This window comes from Haemaphysalis longicornis, unplaced genomic scaffold (genome assembly GCF_048455015.1).
Source record: "Haemaphysalis longicornis isolate Haplotype H1 unplaced genomic scaffold, Haemaphysalis longicornis Haplotype H1 scaffold_14, whole genome shotgun sequence".
NCBI lineage: Eukaryota > Metazoa > Arthropoda > Arachnida > Ixodida > Ixodidae > Haemaphysalis > Haemaphysalis longicornis.
Window position 1 is genome coordinate 18,468,195 of NW_027526245.1, and position 24,017 is coordinate 18,492,211.

The 24,017-nt window shown below is 48.0% G+C and overlaps 2 protein-coding genes across 3 annotated transcripts in view; one reads left to right on the top strand and one right to left on the bottom strand.

Annotated features, from left to right (window-relative positions):
• LOC144164991 (cytochrome P450 3A16-like) overlaps positions 1-24,017 on the bottom strand; it is a 199,170-nt gene that overhangs the window by 1,357 nt on the left and 173,796 nt on the right. The window lies entirely within an intron of this gene.
• On the top strand, positions 18,912-19,897 carry LOC144165317 (uncharacterized). Its single transcript, XM_077695435.1, has one exon. The coding sequence runs from the start codon at positions 19,019-19,021 to the stop codon at positions 19,895-19,897; it is 879 nt and encodes a 292-aa protein (XP_077551561.1). The 5' UTR covers positions 18,912-19,018.

Genomic DNA, 24,017 nt, shown 5'->3' on the forward strand with positions numbered 1-24,017 from the left:
TCTTTCCTCCGCTGCAAGTGGTGTTGAAAGACGATCTCCTTTGCAACCGCTGCAAAATAACTCTTTCTTTTCGGCGACTACCAACCTCTCTACTTCCTCCCATGGTTGATGATAGAATCCTGATTTCTTTTACTCCGTTTAATTTTGGCGCCTCTGACACTCCTCGCGCGCACTTTGGTGGGAGAGTGTGCAAGTTGCCTTCCCTTTTTATGACGTTGTTTTATGCAGCGGAGCTGTCCATGGATGGACTGCAGGAATTCATGGCATCCGCGCAGAAAACGCCATTCGGGCAGCTCGCAAGGACCACGCTTACACTGATAAGGTCCTCGGGACTTCATAATTTCGGACATGATGGCTCATGTTTCCCTCAAAAAATGCAATCTCAGCAATGCATTAGTGCTTAGAAGTGATGCCAACTTTAGGGTGATCGGTTTAGGCATGGCCTTTTTAAGCTGGTTACCGACATTGTACGTTGGTCAGTGAAGTTTACTGATAAAAAAAACAAACGCGATGCGAACGGGGCCCGATTACAGCGAGCTGCAACGTGTGCGTCAGACTGTGGTTCGTAAATGACAAGAACTTGTCGAGACTGACCAGGAAAGCAGCGTTTTAACACCCCCGTGAACGCAGCTTCGCTATTGTTTTGCTATCATAAAAACTGTGATACATGCATTCCTAATTAAAAGAATGCTGCTTCTGTCGATTAAATACTGATATCTTGCCAAAAGCACGCCTCACATTTCCTTGACGCCACTATATGTGAGCACGTATGACCCATGCCAAGTGTGGTAGCAGTTTGTAACAGTGTGGCCTAGAAGTTCTTCCAGCTTTCGGGATGGCTAGCGGAATCTGGTGACGGACGGACAGATGGACGGACGGACAGACAGACAGACAGTCCCCAAAACTTGTAAATAGCTAAATAGCGCCTTATAGCCGCCCCCAGTACAATATGGCGGACCTTTCTATGTGCGTTTTTTTGCATTGCCCGTGGTGTGGGGAGCACAGCAAGACAAGTCATAATTGCATCATGGTACGCTAGGAGCATTGTTTCGCGATGTTTTGTGAAGTAGGCACAAGGGTGGTGGTGGTTGTGGTTCGCGACGGGAAAATGAAAGGAAATTCACTGGGGATATTTTGAGCTCGGCAGGGAGCTCACCTGCATACAACCCAGTGCAGGGGAAGGGAAGTAGAGGGGGAGTGATAGGATAAAGTAGAAAGAGAGAGAGAGAAAGGTATAAAGAGAGCTGTCAGTCCTAGAACAAGGTAAATGTAACTGGTAGCGAAGCTTCGGACGAAAAGCAGTTCAGAACCTATTGCCAGCGACATCAACACGGAAAGTTATGGGAGTGGCGATTGAAGCTCGACTCGGTGTGGAGGGAACAAAACTAATAACAAAAAAAAACAACTTTTATTCAACAATAAAACAATATTTATATTTTATGAACGATATTTATTTCTGAATCACATTTGTTTAGGTACAGTGTGCAAACAAGTGATGAAAATGTTAGTCATTCTAAAAAACTGTTTTTGTAGCGCCCTCTGAAGAATGTCAAATGCCATTGCTCTTTGATGAAGTCCTTGTAGTGTTATGAAAGGTGCGCGTAAGTTAGTCTGCTACGAAACGCCCCTCACGTGTTTTCGTGTTGCGCATTTGCATTCGTTTTTCCTTATTAATTTGGTGTGAACTTATTTTTTCTGTGCGTGGAGTTGCGAGGTGCGTTGTATCGCGAGTGAACTCGTTTAGTACTGTGCCCGACGGGCACGGTGTCCTACGGGGCGGTGCTGCCAACGGTAGCCGCGGAGCACTTTCCTCGGTACCCACGGAAACGCTGTGCTGTACGAGGTTTCAAGAACAATCCCGTACGCCTGGCGTTTCACTGCACCATTTTCGTTTCATTTCCACAAGGTAAGGCAAAATTAGCACTGTTAGTGCGTACACGGAGTTTCTGTAAGGGAAAGTCATGGGACTTTGAAAAAAAAAAGGTGTTAAGCTTTAGGTTATGTCACAGTTTACGTTATGTCGCTTGATTTCACTTCAGGTTTGGCTCGTGTTGCGACCGAGTGGGGGCACCCGATCCGAGCTCCGTGGCCTCCGACATACGAGTGGTAGCGTGTATGATGCGAGCGGCCAGCCGCTGTTGCAGCCGTGAAGGAGTCCAGAAGCCGTAGGCTAACGTAACTGTTTACTTCATAGCGAGAGGTGAGCCGAAGCCAAAGAACAATGCCCCGACGGGCGAGCTTACAATACAGGACTCGAGCAGAGCAACAGCATCGATTCGCTGCTCAAACAGGAAGGGTTTACAACGCTTGCGGGGGTCTATTTATACCCAAAAGCGGTAACGGTCAAAACGCAACAAGCTGGAACACACCACGAACGTCACCGACACACACAAGGCTCTTTCCAGAGTTCGTAAGCCGTTCATAGCCTCGGCGCGCGTTGAGTCCGGGAGAGGGAAGAGAGGAGGACTTCGTTGCGATCGACGGGGCCTCTGTGTCCTTGAAGAGCGTGGAGACGAGCCTCGCCGGTAGCCGCCGAAGTTTTGAAATGCGCCCAAAGCGAAGCGTCTGACGAAGCGTCTTGTCGCAACTTGTCACCGACATGATTGCGCCTGACGGTAGAAAGGCGCACGAGGTAGCTTCGCCGCACAGCCGTGGAGTGCTGCGGGAAAGTACGGCGGCGCTGGCCGATTCGTAACAGCTTCTCCGCCGGGGGTCCGAGATCCCGATGGATAAGGGTCTTCAACCGGTGTCCGGAGGGATGCTGTCGAAGTGAAGTGTTCGGCAGACGCTCGACTCCAGGTCTGGGCTGTACGACACCGTGCTGGAGCTTCACCGGGCGGGTCACTGGACGAGTAGTGGCTCCCCAAGAACGTCTCTGGCTTGGTCAGGCAAGCAACAGAACAACACAGGAAGACACAACCGCATCGCCGGCAAATGCGAAGACAAATCCACACTGAAGCTTTACCAGGCTTTTAGTTGCGATAAAAATTTCGCGAATAACTAACTACTCTAGTTATATTTTTGCCCAGCAGTACTTTAGACAAGTGAAAAACTTGAAAGGTGACATTTCGCGTGATTGGAAATGTCCCACACAACAAGAAATCTAATCGTAAAGGGCGAAACCTGCGTCAGGAAAAATAATGAAATTGAGAAAGTCAGGCGTCTATAGGCCATTTCTTGCCTTAAGGACTCCGACTTAAGCCATCAGCATTGCCATTCAGTTTCCCCTTTTTGTACCGCACTTCAAACGTATACTGCTGCAGAGCCAGACTCCAGCGTAGGAGGCGACCGTTCTTTGAGGACATCGTGTGCAGCCACGTGAGAGGGCAGTGGTCGGTCTCTACTATAAACTTCGAGCCGGCGAGGTAGCAGGCCAGTTTTTGCACCGCCCAGACGAGACACGCACACTCCTTTTCGGAGACGCTGTAGGCTTCTTCACGAATCGTCAGCTTACGACTTGCGTACAATACTGGGTGCTCCTCATTGTCGCCAGCTTTCTGACACAAAACGACGCCCATCCCACGGTCACTAGCATCACACTCGACCACGAAGGCTTTGAGTAGTCTGGCGAGTTCAGTACAGGGTGGCTAGTTACACTGTAAACGCAAACTAGCCGGAAATGGAGTTTTAATCAAGTAATGTGCCCTGAAAAGTCCTTATAGCAAAAAATGTACTCCCTAGGCATGGTCTAAAAATGTGGACGAACCTCCATGGTAGTACCGTTGCCCATCGGTGTAGCAAAAGGGAGGATTTAGAACCACTTAACACCATTTGTGAGATGGCGTTCGGTTCCTTGTATAGTACCACGTCCAAAATAAACTCCCCATCTGGAATAATCATCTGAAGCGGGCGGTCGCCATGTTAGTCTTCTGTTGTTTCCGTGTATCAGCACTTCAACCGTGGCCTAATGCTAATTAGAACGAGTAAGCAGGACGCGACGGTTGCATGCAGCTACAAACCCCATACCGTACGTATACCCGTACAGATGCTTCAGCCAGCGCGATCACAGGCAGACAGCGCGGCCGTGTTGTTTCAATCTGTTTATTTTGGCGATACGTGTTGTCAAACTCTGCTGATAACAAAGAGGCAGTTCTCGCCGTTGCAAACAATTGCAATGCTCATCTGCTTCGCTTGCTTGCGCATATATAGACGATTGAAATTCTCGTGCCAGCACGCCAACGCACCCGACTGCAGCGACTCAACTTGCCCTGGCGGCACGACTTGCTGCCCGGATGTAAACAACCTCCGTTCCGTGCTATCAACGCAGCGCGGCCGGTGGCTCGGTGCGGCCGGAGCTTCAAGCCTCGCCTTGGACCATCGTTTTTTCTTATTTGAGAAGGACTAGTAGTGCCATTTGGTGGATTTTTATGTGCCCCTGTCACACGAGGAACGGCCGCTAACAGCATTTGGATACGGCGACAGCTGTGGACAGCTCGCTGGTAAGTGGTCTGTTTTCAGTCGATGCGTTTGTCAGACGTTTGGATAGGGTTAACTGCGAGGTACCCGTGCCGCACACAGCACGTACACGCACGGGCAAAGAAAAAAGCGCACACTCGTTTTATTGTACTTGTTTGTGGCTTTTGGGGTATGCATTCGCATTCTTTTGTAGGCCGGTTTGTAACAGGGCATTCGAGATGAAATCGTTTGTCGCGCGCGGAGTCGTTTCAAAGCAACGTGACGGTTACTCAGGTAGCCGAATCGCCTCCGACAGCGGTGCATCGTCGGGCCCGGTCGGTGAATATTGTGGGACTCTGTCTCTCATATGCATCGAACTGCTCGTGTTAGTTTTAGTTAACTGTTCTACTTTGTAATATCTATTTGTTAACGCTCCTGATGGCTTGCCTGTCCAAATATAAGTCTTTGTGTTGTTTTCGTTCAAGGCTCTGACTCATTCTTAGCGCTCTGGTCGGCGAAAGCCGCGGATCAGACGGCCACCCCCTTCGAAAACTGTACCCTGTAGATTCGGTGGGGTTGTTTGCTCGCTTGAGTCGACTCTTCACATCTAACAGCGTACCCTATTAAAGGAGCCATGAAGAGAAAACACAAGTTTGGTTCATTCAAAAGATTGTCTCGTTAGAATCGTACTGACACCACTTTGAACGTAAACTTCGCTCAAATAAGCTACATAATTAGGAAAAACAGGAATGGTCATGCGACCCACCAGCTCATTTCCCGCAACAGAACCTATGTCGTCACATGAGCTAAGCTCTGCGATTGGCGGAGGCTGGCAGAAGCAGACGCAAATTAGGTAGAACTTACAAACTAGACGAACGAACGATTTGTGCTTAAATTTAGGGCACATTCTTTACAAAGCAATAAGAATGATGGGACAAACAGTGGAAGTTACGAAAGCACAAGTAAACATAGAAGTACTGATGCGTTCTGCTGTTCGTACTGCGCACAGCATGCTTGGTTTAGCTGCACAGCACTACGGGGCTTGGGGTTGTCTCAGACGACACCGGCCGATTGACGCAAGCAACGGTGCCTTACGTGACCCCATTTGTCGAGCGAGCACTGTTTCAGGGAACGAATATTTTCTCCCAGAACAAAAACAAGCCAGGTTTAAATGCGGGCAAAAACAAACCAAACGCTTGCAACGGTATGGTGGCGCCATCTAGGTTACGGAACGTAAAGAAACGCGGGAACAAACCACACCGCTGTACAGGGTGGAGACAAACTTTGAACGGTCCCGTGCCGCCGCAATTGGGCCAACGGGCTCAACGCGTTATTCTTTTCATTTCCAACGAGACCTAGCAACGCGAAACAGACAATATGATTCAAACTTTTTCAGTAAACCGCGTTGCGGCGATAATTTTAGCGCGGTTTTGACACAATGACTTGCTTCGGCGGCGAGCGAGCAACCGAAAATGGCGGCGCCAGCGTATACGTGTCTCTACCCTGTACGGCGGATGCGTGAATGAAGGTACTCTAGGCTGCAGAGCGGTCGGTTCCAGTGATGTCACTTGGGACCACGAAAACGCACGATTGAGCGGGAAAATCAAAATTTTAACCTAAATTGTTGAATTTCTCAGTGAATAAAGCACCGTTTGTATCCGGACAAGCGCTGGGGGCACTATAAAACACGAAATCTTTCGAATAAAACCAACTTGCATTTTCTCTTCATGGCTCCTTTAAGGAAACGGTGACATGCGTAAAAGATGCTATGAGCCTATCGAACGATTAAATGCATATAGTGTGGACCACGACGGCGACGTGGTTCGAAACCGAAATGTTTTTATTCCCTTTCGGATGATAATGAGGGGTATGTATGCAATCGGGGCCCGTCAGTCGCCAGCTAAGGCCACGTAATTAAAAACACAAATTCATGCCCTTATGGAAGAGAACAGAGTTTGCCGTAGCATGACACAAGTCTGCCGGGCATAAAAAAGGATATCATTTTTTAGAAGAACAATGCACACACTTTTCTTTTGTTGGTAATAACTTTGTCATAATCAATAGTAAGACCATACACAAAAATTACTCGATTCATCTGACACTCGATTTTGACACGGAGGTTGCAGATCCAAAAAGTGCACTGTGGTTTTGCGTGACGGAAACTTCTACAATCACGGTAAATTAACTAAGGCAGGTGTGTGTGGCATGCAGCGTTGGTAAGTTTGCGAGAATAGCGTTTCCATTTCAGCTGTTTTTTTTTTGTTGCCATGCAATCACAAGTAATTTGGTGCCATGAACGAGGTTTACGTTAGCTAACAAGGCTGTAGTAACGGTTGCGGCTACAAATGACCTTATGCACCAATCATGCTTGTCAGCTCGGTGACACAGAATATTAAGTTGTCAGAATACGGATGACTGATTCGCCTAGTTTATCAGTACTGTAAAAAAAGAAAGTGTTTTCTGACCCAGTGAAGGACTTTCCTGTATGATTAGCTGTGTTATGACAGATGACCATACTTGATGAGACAAGCCGTAACAAATTAGCTTTGGATGTAACACCAGCAGGGAAATAGGTGGAGGTATCTGCAAGTATAACTGAAACAGTGGGTGCCTGTCCGGCATGAATTCATTATTTGCTGACACGATTTTCTTCTGCAGATCCTGATACATGATCGAGTTGAATGACTTCATAGATCTTAAGGCAGGATAGGCTGTGCTGTACAAGGCAAGGCTGCATTCGGAAACCAAGTTGACCCCTCCAGCAGAAGTGAGTATTGCCACGGCTTGCAACAGCCGTCCAGCTCGAAAAAGCTGCCCTTTTTCTATGAACGTGAGCCACCATGGTAGGGGAGAGGCAGTGTAAGGGTTTGCATCTTTAAGTGTGTGCCCATTCACTTGAATAGATGCAAGCTGGCATCTTAAAGCAAGAGACAGCGGTTAACAAAATCATGCATTACCAAGTGTTTTTCAGTCAAAAACAAAAACTAATCTATCAACCTACAGAGACTTGCATTTTAGCTTCACTGTCATTTAAAGTTGTGCTCGAGTATTTTCTGCGGAAGTAATATCTTTTTTTATTGCTGCCAAATCCACGGCGGTTAATGTACTGGCACTTGGTTTTATGAAGCCTTTGCATTCCTAATTTAGGTACTGGAATTCGCAGGGAACCTGGCCTTACAATTTTATTACTGTACCGAATTATTAAGTTCATTTAACCATAGTGTCTGTTTTGAATTTTACGTGTGGGGCATTTTTTTTCTTTTTTGCTTTTTCAGGCAGATGTTCCTCTGACTCCCTGCCTGCATTCCGTGAACGGGGAAGTTAGCCTCCACATCGATGGCCAGCGTGTCTTGACTGCATCATCTTTACTGGGAGGACTGTGTAGTCTGTTCGCATCGTTTTGGGTTTTCAACATTCAATATCCCAAGAAGGCACACAGAGTTCTAACGTTTGTGGAACATGCCTTTTTGGACCTTGCCAGCACCAAACCACGTGTGAAGGATTTAGAACTAATTACTTTATCGCATCAATATCGCTCACTAATATTTGTTTTCAATCCTGTAACCATTGGATAGTAGTCAAAAAGAATTCCGTATTATATTTCAGACTTTTTCTTTTTTTTCTTTTTTTTTTTTACTGAAAAGGGGATATTTGATGGGCCGTTCTGTATGCACCTAATACAGCTATCTTTCAGTGACGGAATAATATTAACAAAATAATTTAACTTGAAGCAATTATCTAAATAATATTGGCAACTGGTGCGAAATGAATCAACTAAAAATTATCCGAAAAACACGCGTTTTATGACTTTTTGTTCTCACTCTAAAGAAGCTGTCCCGATACCACCCATTCTGTTCTATATCATTGCAATTAACCCGTCAGACTCGGTCACTTTTCTTGGCGCATTTGTGTCTTTATCAAAACGCACTGGTATTTTCCGCAGCATATTTTTCGTTCTTTATATTACTCATTTATCCATAGCCATCTCACTGCAGTCTGTCTCCTACATCATTTCTCTCTTGTCCCTTTACCACCTACACAATGCTTGTTACCTTTCAATATCCAATCGTTGCACAGCTCTCGCTCATTTCACCACAAATTGAAAAATTGTTTTGTTGTAAACCACTGCAACCATTTTTTCTTCACTTTGTGTACGTAGTACTAATGCGTACTGATAAGTTCTGATAAATACTGACGCGTTCTCGATCTTCTAGTATTATATAATGATTTCACTTACGATGGGGTTGTGTTTGTGCCTATCTGTTTTTCAAGTATTTCCAGTTCTTGTATTATTATTGTTTCTACAATTTGTTCAACTAGCACACAGCTCTCGCTCATTTCACCACCTACCGAATTTTTTTGTTGCTGTTGTAAACCACTGCAACCATTTTTTTCACTGTGTACTGAGCACTGATGCGTACTGATAAGTTCTGATAAGTACTGACGCGTTCTCGATCCGCTAGTATTCTATAATGATTTCACTTACCATGCGGTTGTGTTTGTGCCTATCTTTGTTCTTCGCGTATTTCTAGTTCTTGTAGTAATATTGTTTCTACGGTTTGTTCAACTAGCATCGTATTGCTGTCTTCAATTCCTAACTGGCGTGTTATTTAGCAATGTACCATTTGTGATTTCCAATATGAGGTCGCCATAAGTATTTATTTCGGAACCTCCTTGTGTACACCATGTACCATGTAAACTTGTCTGCGAAAGTTAGTTTGAAATAAACCTGAAATCGAGAAAAACCGTGTGAAATCAGTACTCCCGCAGGGAACTAGAAATTTTCCCTTGTGGCCTTGAGAACCTCCTTTCGGAAGGCCTACAAAACTCCCCAAGCTTTCGTCAAACTCCATTCAAAAGAAGTAAATGCTTCCCTTGAACCTCCTAAAAACGCCCCTAAACTAACATAAGTACTTCCAAAAGGAGCCATAATATGCTCCTATTCAACCGCCTAAAAATTCCATAAACATCACTTAAAAACGCCCTTCAGGAAGTAAAGAATACTCCATTTTGACCTCCTTAAATTCTCCCGAGCATTTCTTAACACTCCCTAAATACCTCCTTTCTATAACCTAAAAACGCCCTGTTTTGAGGAGGTAAACAAAACCTCCCTGTTCCATGTAGTAAAAAAACTCCTACAAGGAGGACCACTGGAGGACAGGCGAAAAAGAACCTCTAGGGAGTATATGGGAGGGAAAAAAGTTTAGAGTGTTTCGTCCCACGCGACTGTTAGCGGTTCGTTTTTACGAAGCGCGTCAGTTAGAGGGCTAGCCAGCTCAGAGTACCTCGGAATGTACCTCTGACAGTAACCTGCGATTCCCAAGAACGACCTAATGTCTGTCTTGGTTCGGGGCTGCGGGAAGTCTCGGATTGCCGCTACCTTAACTTCAGAAGGTCGGCGATGGCCCCTACCTATAACGTGACCAAGGTATACCTTCCGCGCGGGCCATTTGACATTTAGGTGCCTTGATCGTTAAGCCAGCTTCACGCAAACGTGAAATCACGGAGCGCAGGTGTTCAAGATGGTCCGGCCACGAGGCGGAATAGATAGCCACGTCGTCTAAATAGGGCAACGCAAAGTCGTCGAACCCCCGTAGCACTTTGTCCATGAGACTTGAAAAATAGTATGGAGCGTTTTTCAGCCCAAAACTCAAAACCTTTGGTCTGAAGGTCCCCATGGGTGAAATAAACGCCGCGTAACGGCTAGCTTCGTTCGTCAGCGGAACCTGCCAGTATCCCCGCACTAAATCAAAAGTGGAAATGAAGCAAGCGCTGCTTACTTTCTCGATACGTTCGTCTATGTTCGGTATCGTGTAGGTTTGGTCTCTGGTGATAAGGTTTAACGTCCTATAGTCTACACATGGTCGCGGATCCTTGCCAGGAACTTCAACCAGTATCAGGGGTGAAGTATAGTCGCTTTCGCAAGCCTCTATCACATCCAGAGCCAACATTTTCTGGATTTCAGTTTCCAGAATTTCGCGCTGTCACGGCGACACTCGATACGCCTTTGAACGCACGGGCTGGGAAGACGTAAGCTCGATGTCATGCGTTAAGAGGGCAGTTCTGCCGGGCTTATCCGAAAACCGGTCCGAGAACTCTTCTAACAGTGCCTCCAACTCACGTTTTTGGTCAGGCTCCAGCTCCGCCTTCGTTACTAGGTCGTTAACGAGTCTACTCGTGCCGTCATGGGTAAGCGGACCCAATTCCGGAATCTCGGGGGGAATCTCCTCGGGTATGTTAACCAGCATCTGCACCACCGCTTCCCGCTGCCTGTAGGGCTTTAGTAGGTTGCTGTGGTATACTTGCTGGAGCTTGCGCTTTCCAGGTACGCTCACAACGTACTTGGTTTCAGACAATTTTTGAAGGATCTTTGCCGGGTCCTCCCACTGAACTTCTAGTTTGTGGCGTTGAGACGGCCGCAAAATCATTACCTGGTCTCCCACCTCATAGATTGCACATAGAGTGCCTACAAAGGCTAAAGGACCACCAAACATTGTTATTCAGTTTGCTTCCCGAACTACCCGAGACAGATTTTTGCCGGCAGCAAAGAAAACTCGTTTGAACGCATCGATGCTTGGATTTCAAGGGGCGGATCCCCTATTTGTCAACGAACATCTATGCCCGGAAAATAAGGTTCTTCTGGGGAAGGCAATCGCAACCAAGTGCGCTAAAGGCTGGAAGTTTGCTTGGGTCTCGGACGGGAAAATACTGATGAGGAAAGCTGAAAAATCAAAAGTAGTTCACGTCACCTGTGAAGCAGATCTACAAAAAATTTCTGGCACTTCTAGCATTCAGCCACAAAACGAAGCAAGCTACACTAACTCTGGCCCATGATTGCTCCCAGAAAAAAACCTATCCGTTCTTCACAGTAACGTCCGCAGCATAAATAAAAACCTGAACTCCCTTCTTTCTTTTATCGGTACACAAGACGAGTCGTTCGAAATCATAGCGACAACTGAAACATGGCTAAGAAAACGCGAAAATATAACAATTCCTGGCTACATGACAATATCGCAGCCACGGGACTCTCAGTTTCGTGGTGGGGGTGTGGCATTGTCCGTCAAAGATAGGTTACAATACACTATCTTATCATCAGTTTCTTGTTGTCGCCGGCACTTGAAGCGTTATTTTTGAAACTTGAATGTGGGCTCTTAGTAGGCGTTGTCTACCGACCTCCGCATTCAAGCCTTGCCGGGTTTATCGATGAAATGGAAATAATAATGTCTTCCTTAACCAAGAAAAGCAAAACTCGTGTCATAATTGTCGGAGATGTGAACATTGATGCAGCTTCCAAGAATTTCATGGATTACACACACCTTCTTCGATCATACAACTTTCGCAACCTGATCACCGCCCCGACGCGTATAACCATGTCTTCGGCAACATCAATCGACCATGCGCTGACAAACATTGATACAGGTATAAACGGGGGGGTCTACCAAACACCACTTTCGGACCACTTGCCAATCTTCGTACAGGTTAACACACTTCCTATGGTAAAAACGCTCCTGCCGACACGCAGAACCAATGTAAATTATGAATTATTCCATAACAAGCTGTTGTTAATCAGACCGGATCATATCTATCATGAAGACGTAAATACAAAGTTCTCGAACCTGATTACTACCCTAAATGAGCTTATAGACTGCAGTAGCCGAAATGTAGCATCGTCGCAACGCTATAACCCAATTTGTCCGTGGATGACCCAAGAAATTCTAAGCATATTAAGGAAAAAGGACTATTGGTATCATAAGTGGCTACATCATAAGGGAAACGAATATTACCTGTACCAGTTCAAATGCGCGCGTAACAAATCAGTGTCTTTAATGAGGGCCAGAAAAAAAGAATATTTTACTCGCCGCATTGAAGATGCCTCAGGGAATCCGAAAAAAATGTGGGAAGTAGTCAACGAGGTAACGAGAAATTCAAAAAAATGGTCCACCCTTCCGCCCATCGTTACTAAAGACACGGTTAACGAATTCAATAATTTTTTCACCAATGTCGGTCCTGAACTAGCTTCGAAGCTTCCAGTCGCAAGTTTGGACAGTGTTCCTCTACCGCCAGTTGTTAACTCTTTCGCCCTTCACGAAATTCAAGCCAACGAAGTATTGTCGGTTATTGCGCAGTTGTCAACAAAGAAATCAGTAGGCTTGGACAGCATTTCTGCAAAACTAATCAAGGAAAACAGTGATATCATAGGACCAATTTTGTGCCGTTTGTTCAACCATTCCTTGCTTGAATACACATACCCGTCTTCCTTAAAGATAGCCAGAGTTACGCCGGTATTTAAGGATGGTGATACTTCTGACCCTTCCAGCTACAGACCTATTTCTGTTCTAAGCGTTATTAATAACATTTTCGAAAAAATTCTCTCTAAACGCATTTAAAATTTCCTAAATAAATATAATATTATTTGCCCGCAGCAACATGGATTTCGTCCGAAGCATTCCACTAGCTCAGCCGTCATTACACTCACCCAGTCTATCAATAGTGCCCTAGACACCAACAAACTAGCTGCTGTTATCTTTCTATATATAAAGAAGGCGTTCGACACGGTGAACCACGACATCTTGCTAAACAAATTAAAAATATACGGGTTTCGTGATAGGGTGCTTGAATTTTTTGCTAGCTATCTTACAAACCGTCAACAAGTTGTCTCCATAAAAAATGTTACGTCATCTATGCAGTACCTGCGAACAGGAGTACCGCAGGGCTCTACTCTTGGTCCGCTATTTTTTTCCCTTTACGTGAATCACTTGCCTCAGATATTAGCCTCAGCCAACTCTATCATGTACGCTGATGACACTGCCATTATAATTACTGCCAATCATACTACCGAACTCGAAAGCATCGCAAACGCTGAGCTGAAAGCAATCTCAGACTGGTATCTAAGGGACAAATTGACAGTCAACACAAAGAAAACTAAGTATGTACTTTTCCAGTCGCGAAACCGATCTCTCGGTTTAGCTGATATCAGATTAGTTATTTGCCAAGCACAGCTTGAATCAACCAACCGTTTTACGTACCTCGGTGTTACCTTAGATAAACATATACACTGGGAACATCACGTCTACGCGGTTTGCGCGAAGATTGCGTCTGGCTGCTCTGCTCTGATCCAGTTGCGTGAATACTTCGACACCGATGTTCTGCGACTCCTATACTTCACGTTAGTGCACGCTCATATTGCGTATTGCGTCGAGTCGTGGGGCTGGACATACAATACTTACCTAGAGCGCCTGAGGCGAGCGCAAAAACGAGCTCTTAGAATAATTACGCGTTCTGGCTACTCTCGACCCAGCAAGTCGCTGTTTACTGAACTACGCGTCTTACCATTTGATCTACTTCGCGAGAAAAAAACTGCTGAATGCATCCACAACATAATAAGAAACAACCTTCCGTTTGACGTGTCTACACTTAATAACCCTACAAGCGCAGCACGGGGCCATACCTTTGGAAACTTTAACTTCGCCATAAAAAGAAATGTGTACGGTGTACGTATGCTGGAATTTACTGGTGTAAAGATCTGGAACAGCCTGCCGCATGACGTAAAAGTTGCTAACAATTTTTCTGTTGCAATAAAAACGCACTACCTTAAAATGAATGAAAGAACTTTGAGTTCATGCTTGCAGCTATTATTTGTACGTTCTCTCACACTTATACCCCATTATCGAATGACGTGCTTATTCTTATACAATGTGATGGCATCCTGCATTTTAAGTGATTCCGGTGCTTTATTATGATGTATTTATTGTAACCTCCGTGACAAATGCAATTGCCGTTGTTATTGCTGGTAAAAATTCAACGTGCTCTTGCGTATTTCACTGGCTTTAGAATTGTATTCATTCAAGAAATATATGCTTAACGAGTGTTTAGAGTGTCTTTACCGTTTTTTTAAATTTACTATTGACGATGTGTACTGACATGCGTGCCTGCAATTCTTGTATTTTTTTCTTGGACCCCTTACTAGCCACTGGCTATGGGTCCAAACAGTTTTTGGGTATGTTTTGTAGCGCCACATAGAACAATAAATCGAATTGAATTGAAATTGAAAAAAAAAAAAAAAAACTGACGTGCCCTGGCTCCCTTGTCGTAGTAGGGTTTTGACTTTTTCTGGGCTGTGCTCATTGCGGTGCCCGCTAGCTGCTGTGCCCTGTGCAAGCGGTCCATCAGCGAGAGTACGTATTCTACAACCATCGGGTCTTCGCCCCTACCTTCCCACGATTCCCGGAGGATGCGGAGGGGGGAACGTAACGAGCGCCCGTAAACAAGTTCCGCTGGCGGGAACCCGGTCGTCTCGTGAGGAGCCGATCTCAAAGCAAACATCGCGGCCGGCAAACACAGCTCCCAGTCAGTCTTTCGTTCGTAGCACATGGCTCTGAGAACGCGCTTCATTACTGAGTGAAGCTTCTCGACAGAGTTCGACTGAGGATTGTACACGGAACTATGAATGAGTTTTACCCCGCTCTTCTCGAGAAACGTCGTCGTTAGTGCGCTCGTAAAAACTGTACCCTGGTCTGACTGTATTTCCGCCGGGAAGCCAACCCTGGCGAACACTGACAGTAGGGCGTTCACAATTTCCACTGAGCTCAACTCCTTCAAGGGCACGGCCTCGGGGAACTTAGTAGCAGGACAGAGCACTGTCAAGATGTGACGGTAGCCAGAGGTCGTCACGGGCAGTGGGCCAACCGTGTCGATCACGAGACGGCGAAAAGGCTCCGTGATAACCGGCACAAGTTTCATGGGCGCTTTGATTTTGTCTCCCGGCTTACCCACTCTCTGGCACACATCACAAATGCGCACAAAGTTTTCGACGTCGCGAAAGCATCCTGGCCAGTAGTACTCCTGCAATAGGCGGTCTTTTGTTTTTCGTATGCCTAGGTGCCCTGACCACGAGTTGCCGTGTGCGAGACGCAACAAATCCTGACGATAGACCTGCGGGACAACTAATTGGTCAAACTCCACCCCTCTCCGGTCTCGATACTTGCGATACAGTATCTCCTCCCTCGTCTGGAACCTTACGTTCTTTTTCGCTACCCCTTCAGTTACATTTTCCAGTAACTTTTCCAGCGTGTAATCTTTTCTTTGCTCCGCGATCAGTGCCGTACTGCCGACGTGCAGCAACCGCTCTAAACTTTCCGACGTAGGAGCTACAAAAAGCTCTGTCAGAGAATCACCTGTTTCGGCGGGCTGCTGCTGCTGCTCGACACCCGCGATCTGAACCTGCAAGGAGGCAGACTGGCCGCGTTCGGAGCCAACGTCGGCGCTAGTCTCAGCAAGCTTCCCCACCTCCTCTCTTCGCGAATCGTTCCTGCTTTCAACCGCCGCCTTTGCTCCGAGTTCGCGTGCCTTCGAGCGCGTCAGCGCGAACACTATCCCTTCCCCGAAAACGAGTCCCCTTCGCGCAGTAGCTGATCGGACCTGTTCGAGAAAAGATACGGATACTGCGCCGGAAGGCTGGGAGAGACAGCGGCCTCGGTTTCGAGCTTTCCGAAGGGACCATCGATGGTTATCCTGGCGATCGGAAGACACACGCTTTGCGCTTCTACGCCTGCTTTATCCACGCGCAATCGCCCGTGAATTGGTGCGGTTCGACGTAGGACGGGTGGACCACGTCCACCGTTGCTGCGGAATCTGCTATCCTCATCCTGGTCTACCATGTGAAAGACAAGCTTGCCCTTTTAAATGCAGAGCATTTCAGTAACTCACGATGGCACCCGCGTTGGCGTCCGTAGTCCGCACCGTCGTTGTCCCTACTATATAAAAAAGAAAATACTATCCGGCGCCAGGTTCCGATCCTTGCACCCTGCGGGCGGAACGCAATGTACAGTCGTGAGCTGAAGTAAACGGACCACGGGAGCGGTAGCCAAAACTAATCGCTGCGCCGTCTGGTTGCGCGGCGCCTGCTGTCGAGATCGCACACAGCGCAGGCGCGGCCTAGCAGTACAGCACACATGCCGCTATCGCTCGCTGCTTCGCGATTGTCTCACGCTCCGATAAATTGACGCCAGGGGAATCACGCCGCGCAGTTAGAAGAACACTGCCGGGCACCGCCCTATCATTGAAAACGATGCGACTCACCTGATAAGTGGCGATGGTGCTACGCTGCCACACATAGCATGCTGTGGCTGCGTTGGGCTCGTAGCCTTTTTTTTTATTCAAAAATCAGGAGGTTTCTTTTTTGTTAAGTGATGAAGTTTCTCAGTTGATATCTGCTGTCTTGTTGTTTGTTCGAGTTCGTGTTTCGTGTTTTTCGTGTTGTTCGCGTTTTTCGAGTTTCGAGTTTCTGCATGAGAGTGACAGAGTTGGGTCCCATAGCTATTTGTGTACACAACAACAATTGACTGTCTTTGTGGCCGCTCAGCTAATTGATAGGTCCTCCTCACTCTCGGTTGAGACGTCTCTTTGGGAGGCGGGACTTTTGTAATTAAATAAAGATTATGGCGTGGTGAAGGAAAGGGCTGCCCGCCAGACTTGGGATTTGCCCGACCTCTGATTTTTTATGCCAGTGGTACTCGGCCGGTAGCGTGCCAAATACTCCTTCTGGGCTTGCAAAAGTGGTGAGGGACCCCACGATGAAATATGTTGATACGTGCCCTATTGTCGCACAATTAACCCTTGCAGCCAAAGTCGCTCATACTCATATCTCTATGCACGCCCTTTGAGTGTGGCTTTTCTGCATAATTTAAACGTTGTGCAAAAAGCCAGCTTTAAAATTTGTGCTGTGCGGAGGCGTTATTCTAGCATGTCATCCGGCAAATCCACTTTTTTTAGTTCGTGGCAGGGTGTGGAAGAAAAAAGGAAGTTGGGAGTATCGCGGAGGGACCCACGGAGTTCCTCTTCTCCCACGTTCCTCTTTTTGTCTGCGGACCCCCATCTATGAACGACAGCACTGTGCAATGCTTTGTAAAATATTACGTGTAAGTAAACTTGGCTGTTTTGAAGTATACCGTCGTTTGTTTGTCGCATGCTGTCGACCATAAGCTAGTAATCTTTTTATCTCCAATCGTCGACTGAAGGACCCTCTTTGGATCAAATCCTTCAATTTCAACTCATGGCACAGAAGTGCGCAAGAACTGTCAATAATGTTTTCAAGTGCAAATAAATCTAATCGAAAAATGTAGTTTGCATGCAGTTCGATAGTCGCTGGGAATTGAAGGCGTGGTTCAATGGTATCTCATATCGCAATATAGTTTTTGAACATAAAATGTATGTGTCGGTGCCTCGCACTTGAAAAATTGCGAAGCTGGATTTTCCCGAGCAATTGCGAAATGGCACATATGCCGCATGCGGCAAACGAAGTTTCATAAAGCAATGCAGTACATACCTAAACACAGCAGTCAAAACCTTGGCATGTAAGGTTAGCATCAATAATTTTCCCAGTTCGCTGATATTCTCAGGAGGCTGTGATTTCGCATCTATCCTCAAAACCGACAAAGATGGTGTTGTGTTTTATTTTCTTCGACTGTCCAGTGATTTTTTTCTGCTTCATTTTCTGCTTCAATATACGTCGGCGGGGGTGGGGGGGGGGTGGGGGGGGAATCGCAAAAAAAAAAAAAGCTTGAAGCCCGAGATAATCACCAGCGCGCCCACTCTGCCAGCAGAGCCGCGTTGCCGCCGATTGCGCCAGCGCGCCATTTCCACTGAAGGTGCGTGACCCGCAGGCAGTAAAAGGGCAGCGCGGCTCCCCTGGCGTCAATTTATCGGAGCGTGAGACAATCGCGAAGCAGCGAGTGATAGCGGCATGTGTGCTGTACATCTAGGCCGCGCCTGCGCTGTGCGCGGTCTCGACAACAGGCGGCGAGCAACCAGACGGCGCAGCGATTAGTTTTGGCCAGCGCTCCCGTGGTCCGTTTACTTCAGCTCACGGCTGTACATGTTGCTTTACCCACTCCGCCACAAAGCCGACACAGAATGGGACGCTACTACAGCGCCTTATATCGTTGACTCATTCAAATTACTGCTGACGAGCGCTCTCTCGTCAGCAGTTGCCACAAGTGCAACAACATTAACGTAACGCAAACTACTTAACGTCGTGAGCCCCCGGAAATGCTCTGCATTTGATCGTGCCCCTCGCGAGGGGGATGTTTATACAGGAACTCCTACTTCTAGCGAACTCCTGGCGCCCTCTTTCTGCCATTGCAGAGACTATGAGGCGGTCTTCCAAGGGCGCCAAATTTGAATTCTACAAAATTGATTTTTTTTTCTTGTTAAACTAGCTTGCGGTCGGTGCACCGGTTCACCACGAAGGCAACGTTTTAATATGCTCGCTCAAAAACTTCCCAAACTCTTCAAGCAACTTAATATTTGCAATAATGGTACAATTAATAAAATTGAGTTTCCCCACCAAATTTGGCAGCAGCGGCAGGGTCAAAGAACGATCGTCTGATGCAGCGCTTTGCGTTGTTGCAGATTGCCAGGAAATAGCTGACGTCAACACCACGAGCATCAGGACACCCTCCCCTGTGTTCTTGGTGGGCGTACACCGAGCTGCTTGAAATCAAGCCAGGAATCCCGCCACTACAAGCAAACAGCGCTGCAAGTCGAGGACGCACTATAAAACAAGCCCGATGGACCCCGCTACACCACATTGGCAGCAGCGGCAGCGTCAAAGAACGATCGTCTGATGCAGCGCTTTGCGTTGTTGCAGGTTAGTTGTTATATTCTCGTGTGTTTTTTTCCTTCATTACTTCTCTTGCTGCTGCTGCTGCCAAGTGTGACAATGTCGTCAACTGAACAATGTCAAATTTGCCGTGTACAACTTGTCGCGAGTGACTCGGTTATAAAGTGCAGTGACTGCAGTAGCAAGTATCACACCGGGAAATGTGCCGGAGTTTCGGACACAACGATAAAGTCAAAGGGCGAGCCGTATCGCAACGCTTGGCGTTGCGCAGTATGCAGACGTTCCAAGTCTCGGCCACAGCCGCCCGAGAAACCTAGCTTTGACCCCGATACACAGGATATACGGACATGGCTGAAATCAATTCATGAAAAACTCGAGTACTTGATGCCATTGAAGGAAACTGTGGAAAGCATTGAAGACAGTGTACAATTCATGAGCGAACGTTACGACGAACTATTAACACGCACGGAGCGCAACGAGCAGGAAGTAAGGGATTTGAAGCGGAGGCTGGAAAAAGTGGAAGCTCAGGATGACGAGCTTGTACAGATGAGACGCGAGGTCGATGACCTTGAATGGCGAAGCAGGCGACTTAATCTTGAATTTCACGGTATACAGACAGCTGAAAACGAAGACTTGGTCAGTGAAATCAATAAGCTTGCAGCCAAAATAAAATTGCCCCTTCTGGACAAAAATGACATTGTAGCCATCCACCGCCTCCCTTCCAAGAAAGATAAGATACCCGGCGTAATCTGTCGCTTTGCGAAACAGACCGACAGGGACATGTGGTGGCAGAATAGGAAGAAACTGTCTGATGCGCATGAGGACTTGTTCTTGCTGGAAAATTTGACGAAAAGAACACGCACTCTGCTTTTTTGCAACTAGCTGCGAAATGCACGCGGACTAGCACGCGGACTGCTTGCGCGCTTCGAAAGCCTTTTTTCGGCGCTGTGCCTCTGCGTTTGCGCTCTTTTCGTTTTCTCAGCCCGTTTCATTATTCGCGGATTCGGTCACTTTCGCTCCGCTCTTTTCGTAGGGAGCTCTGCCTTTCGGCCCTAACTTGTCAGGCCTCGGCCTGAACTCTTTTTGGCCGTCTTTCGGCCCCTGCGCACCTCGACGTGCGACGAACTCGTCGGCTAGCTGAGCTGCCTGATCCACAGTATTTACCCCTGGCCTATCTTGCACCCAGAGTCTCAGGTTTTCTGGTAGACGGCGGTAAAACTGCTCAAGACCGAAGCACTCAACTACCTTGTCGTGCTCTCCGAAAGCCTTTGCCTCTTTGAGCCACTCTTCCATATTTGCCCTCAGCTTCTAGGCGAACTCCGAGTACGACTCGCCCCTAGCTTTCTCGGCATCACGGAACTTCTGGCGAAATGCCTCTGCTGACAGCCTGTACTTACGCAGGAGGCTCGACTTAACTTTCTGGTAGTCCTCCGCCTCCTCCTTTGGCAAGCGGGCCATCACGTCGGATGCCTCACCTGGCAAAAGCGTAAGCAGCTTTTGCGGCCATGAGTCTCGGCTAAACTGGGCCCTCTCACACGTACGCTCGAAGTTGACCAAAAAAAGACCGATGTCTTCTCCTATACCTTGTAGGGTCGCATTAGGTCACACATTCGCAGCGTAGGCCGCTCAGTCGCCGCAGACTGCATGCTGCTGCCACTCTGACGTCTAGGTCGAGACGCCTCGACGTCTAGACGCTTCATTTCCAGCTCATGCTGTCGCTCCTGTTCTCGCCTTCTATCCTCGCGTTCCTCTGCTCGCCTCTCGAGCTCCTGTTGTTTTATTTCCTCGCGTTCTTGTTTCTGCCTCTCGAGCTTCTGTTCTCGCTTTCTTTCCTCGCGTTCCTCACGCTGGCGCTCAGCCTCTGCAGCCTGACGTTTAGCGGTCTCCCTGCCATTGATCATCTCAATGCACTCAGACAGCTCGTCATCGTCAGCCCCAACAGCGAGTATAGCCTGTATCAACTCTGGCTTTCTCAGCGCGTCCGTAACATCCAAGCGCAACTCTTTTGCAAGCTCCAACAACTGCGGTTTTTTCAACGCTTTCAAATTCATGGCCGGTCTAGAGTACTGCTTTCCCACTGCTCCAAAAATGTTTTGCGCGAATAACCCACGCGACAAAAACACACGCCCTACCAGCTATCCTCAGAAGCCTGGTAAAACTCAGTGAAGAAAAGTCCCGCACTCACCCTTGCCCGCCGTGAATTCTGCGAAGTCCGAAGCCGGCTTGACGTCCGTGGTGTTGGGTCTCGCACCGCTGGCTTCAGGTGTTACGAAGTTGCCATCCGACCGCTGCCAACCAGTTGTTGCGACCGAGTTGGGGGCACCCGATCCGAGCTCCGTGGCCTCCGACATACCAGTGGTAGCGTGTATGATGCGAGCGGCCAGCCGCTGTTGCAGCCGTGAAGAAGTCCAGAAGCCGTAGCCTAACGTAACTGTTTACTTCATAGCGAGAGGTGAGCCGAAGCCAAAGAACAATGCCCCGACGGGCGAGCTTACAATACAGGACTCGAGCAGAGCAACAGCATCGATTCGCTGCTCAAACAGGAAGGGTTTACAACGCTTGCGGGGGGTCTATTTACACCCAAAAGCGGTAACGGTCAAAACGCAACAAGCTGGAACACGCCACGAACGTCACCGACACACACAACGCTCTTTCCAGAGTTCGTAAGCCGTTCATAGCCTCGGCGCGCGTTGAGTCCGGGAGAGGGAAGAGAGGAGGACTTCGTTGCGATCGACGGGGCCTCTGTGTCCTTGAAGAGCGTGGAGACGAGCCTCGCCGGTAGCCGCCGAAGTTTTGAAATGCGCCCAAAGCGAAGCGTCTGACGAAGCGTCTTGTCGCAACTTGTCACCGACATGATTGCGCCTGACGGCAGAAAGGTAGCTTCGCCGCACAGCCGCGGAGTGCTGCGGGAAAGTACGGCGGCGCTGGCCGATTCGTAACACCCGGAACAAGTGGTATCGAATACTCTAGGAGTTGTCAGCGCATTCCAATAGCGCAAATATTGTGCGCCACTCGGATTCAAACGATTCGCGTTGTCTATCGCTGTGCCTTCTCTCTATATTGCACTACAACGCTTGTAGTGATCGTTGCTTCCCGCGCTTGCATGCCCATGCAATGTTTCCGTCGCAGTAGTGTGTTGTGCTGCTCTGTGCTGCGCTGGTGCCACATCTTTCCTGCTATGTGTTTTAAAGCGGAGCTTTTTACCTCTACCCCCAAGGGTTCTTTCGCGACCGTTGGTGTCAGCAGAAAACTCCCGAGAACAAATAAAAGAATTTATTGGCAACGCCAGGAATCGAACGTAGAACTGATAGAGTACCAAACCGAGAGCCTGTTGTCTTAGCGATTTGGCTACGAGCGCCAGCGGAAACGTGGAAGGCACGTGGCGCACTCACCAAGCAGATCTACGGGTTTACCTCCTGCATTCTCACTAAATGCCACGTGATACCGTCACGCGTATTCTCACGCCGCTGTGCGCTCCCCCACAGCATTTCTAGCGGGCCTGTGTGCGCCTTGCACGTGTGCTAGGAGTTACAAAAATTAAAAAAAGCTCACACCAACGTATGGCATCTCACTCCTAGTACGCCAATGTGTTAAAACCTGTGGCCACCAGTGTTCCCGTAAAAAAAATCACAGCTCCTTGTCCGCCATCACGCCCAACAACACATCAAGATACACATTCAAATACTCTTTGATGGCCAGACCATCACTCCAAACCCCAGCATCTACATCTACAGGCGATACCAGGGGTGACGTATCCTTGCAGTGCCTCAAACACAGCATCAATCAAATCATACACATGATCAGACGAGTTGCCACCAAGCAGCGAGTCCTCAAGGAATCCGATACCTTTCGGTTATTTCAAGCTTTTAGCCTATCGACAATCACTTACGTCAAACCCCTGTCGTCTTCTAGGCAGAGAGGACATAACGATGGTTTATATAACGAATAGAAATGCGGTTGACCATGCCAGTAGGCTTCCAATGAGTGCGTCCACGGAGAGGATGCTTACCACGGGGCTCCACAACACGGGGTAAGGGCTGATAGAGGGCCTAACCAGAAGATCGGAATGAGCAGAACGGTGGCGGGTCGCGTCATCCTTCACCATATTGGCTGAGCAGCACAGAATGCCACTCCGCTTGATGTACCCCCCGACTCTTGGCGAACAGAACTAAATATACTCCCTTTGCTTAGAAATATGAACCCCTCACACGACGATAGTCGCCGACAAGCACAGGCTCAAGCGCTCAACAGCACCATCGGTGGGGATCATGCAGTTATCTACACAGGCGCATCCCAACATCGAGGGCAGCAGTACTCCATCATCGTGGCTGCCTCTAGAACAAACCTTCTTGCGTGTGCCTCACTCCAGACCCAAGCCATGACAGCGGCAGAAGAGCCAGCCATCGCCTTGGCTCTCACTCAACCAGGGGTTCGGAAGGTAGTCAGCAATTCCCAACAAGCCTACCGGAATTACCAACCCGGTTGGCTGTCCCGACCTGCGCAGCGTGTGCTAAAAAACACTACCCAAACGGTTCCCTTCACCTCACCTGGACACTCGCTCACGCTGCTATGGAGGGCAACGAATACGTCCACCAACAAGCCTGCGCTTTTACCCCCCCCCCCCCCCCCCGTGCTATGGAGCTACACTGGGACAGTCACCAGCTTGTCTCGTTTAGGGACATAACCCAGCTTTATCGCCTGCACAGGCAGACCCTACCTTCTCCTCACCTTCACCTTTCTAAGGAACAACGAACTACCCTACGGCTCATACAATCCGGCTCCTTCCCACAACCGCGGCGTCTTCACTCCATGCACTCCATGCACTCGAATCGCTACGACATTTAATGTAAATTTTGCTCAGAAGTAGGAACACTCCGCCACATAATCGGGGTGTGAGACTTTAGCCCTGAGCAAACTGCTCTCTTTCCGTGAACTAACCAACAAGAGAAACGGGAGATGCTGCTGTCCAGCCGCTGTCTGCCTTCCCAGCTTCAGCTGGTGA

Bases quoted from the DNA above. Each gene is read 5' to 3' on its own strand.
- LOC144165317 (XM_077695435.1), top strand. From the start codon at position 19,019: ATGCAGCGCTTTGCGTTGTTGCAGGTTAGTTGTTATATTCTCGTGTGT.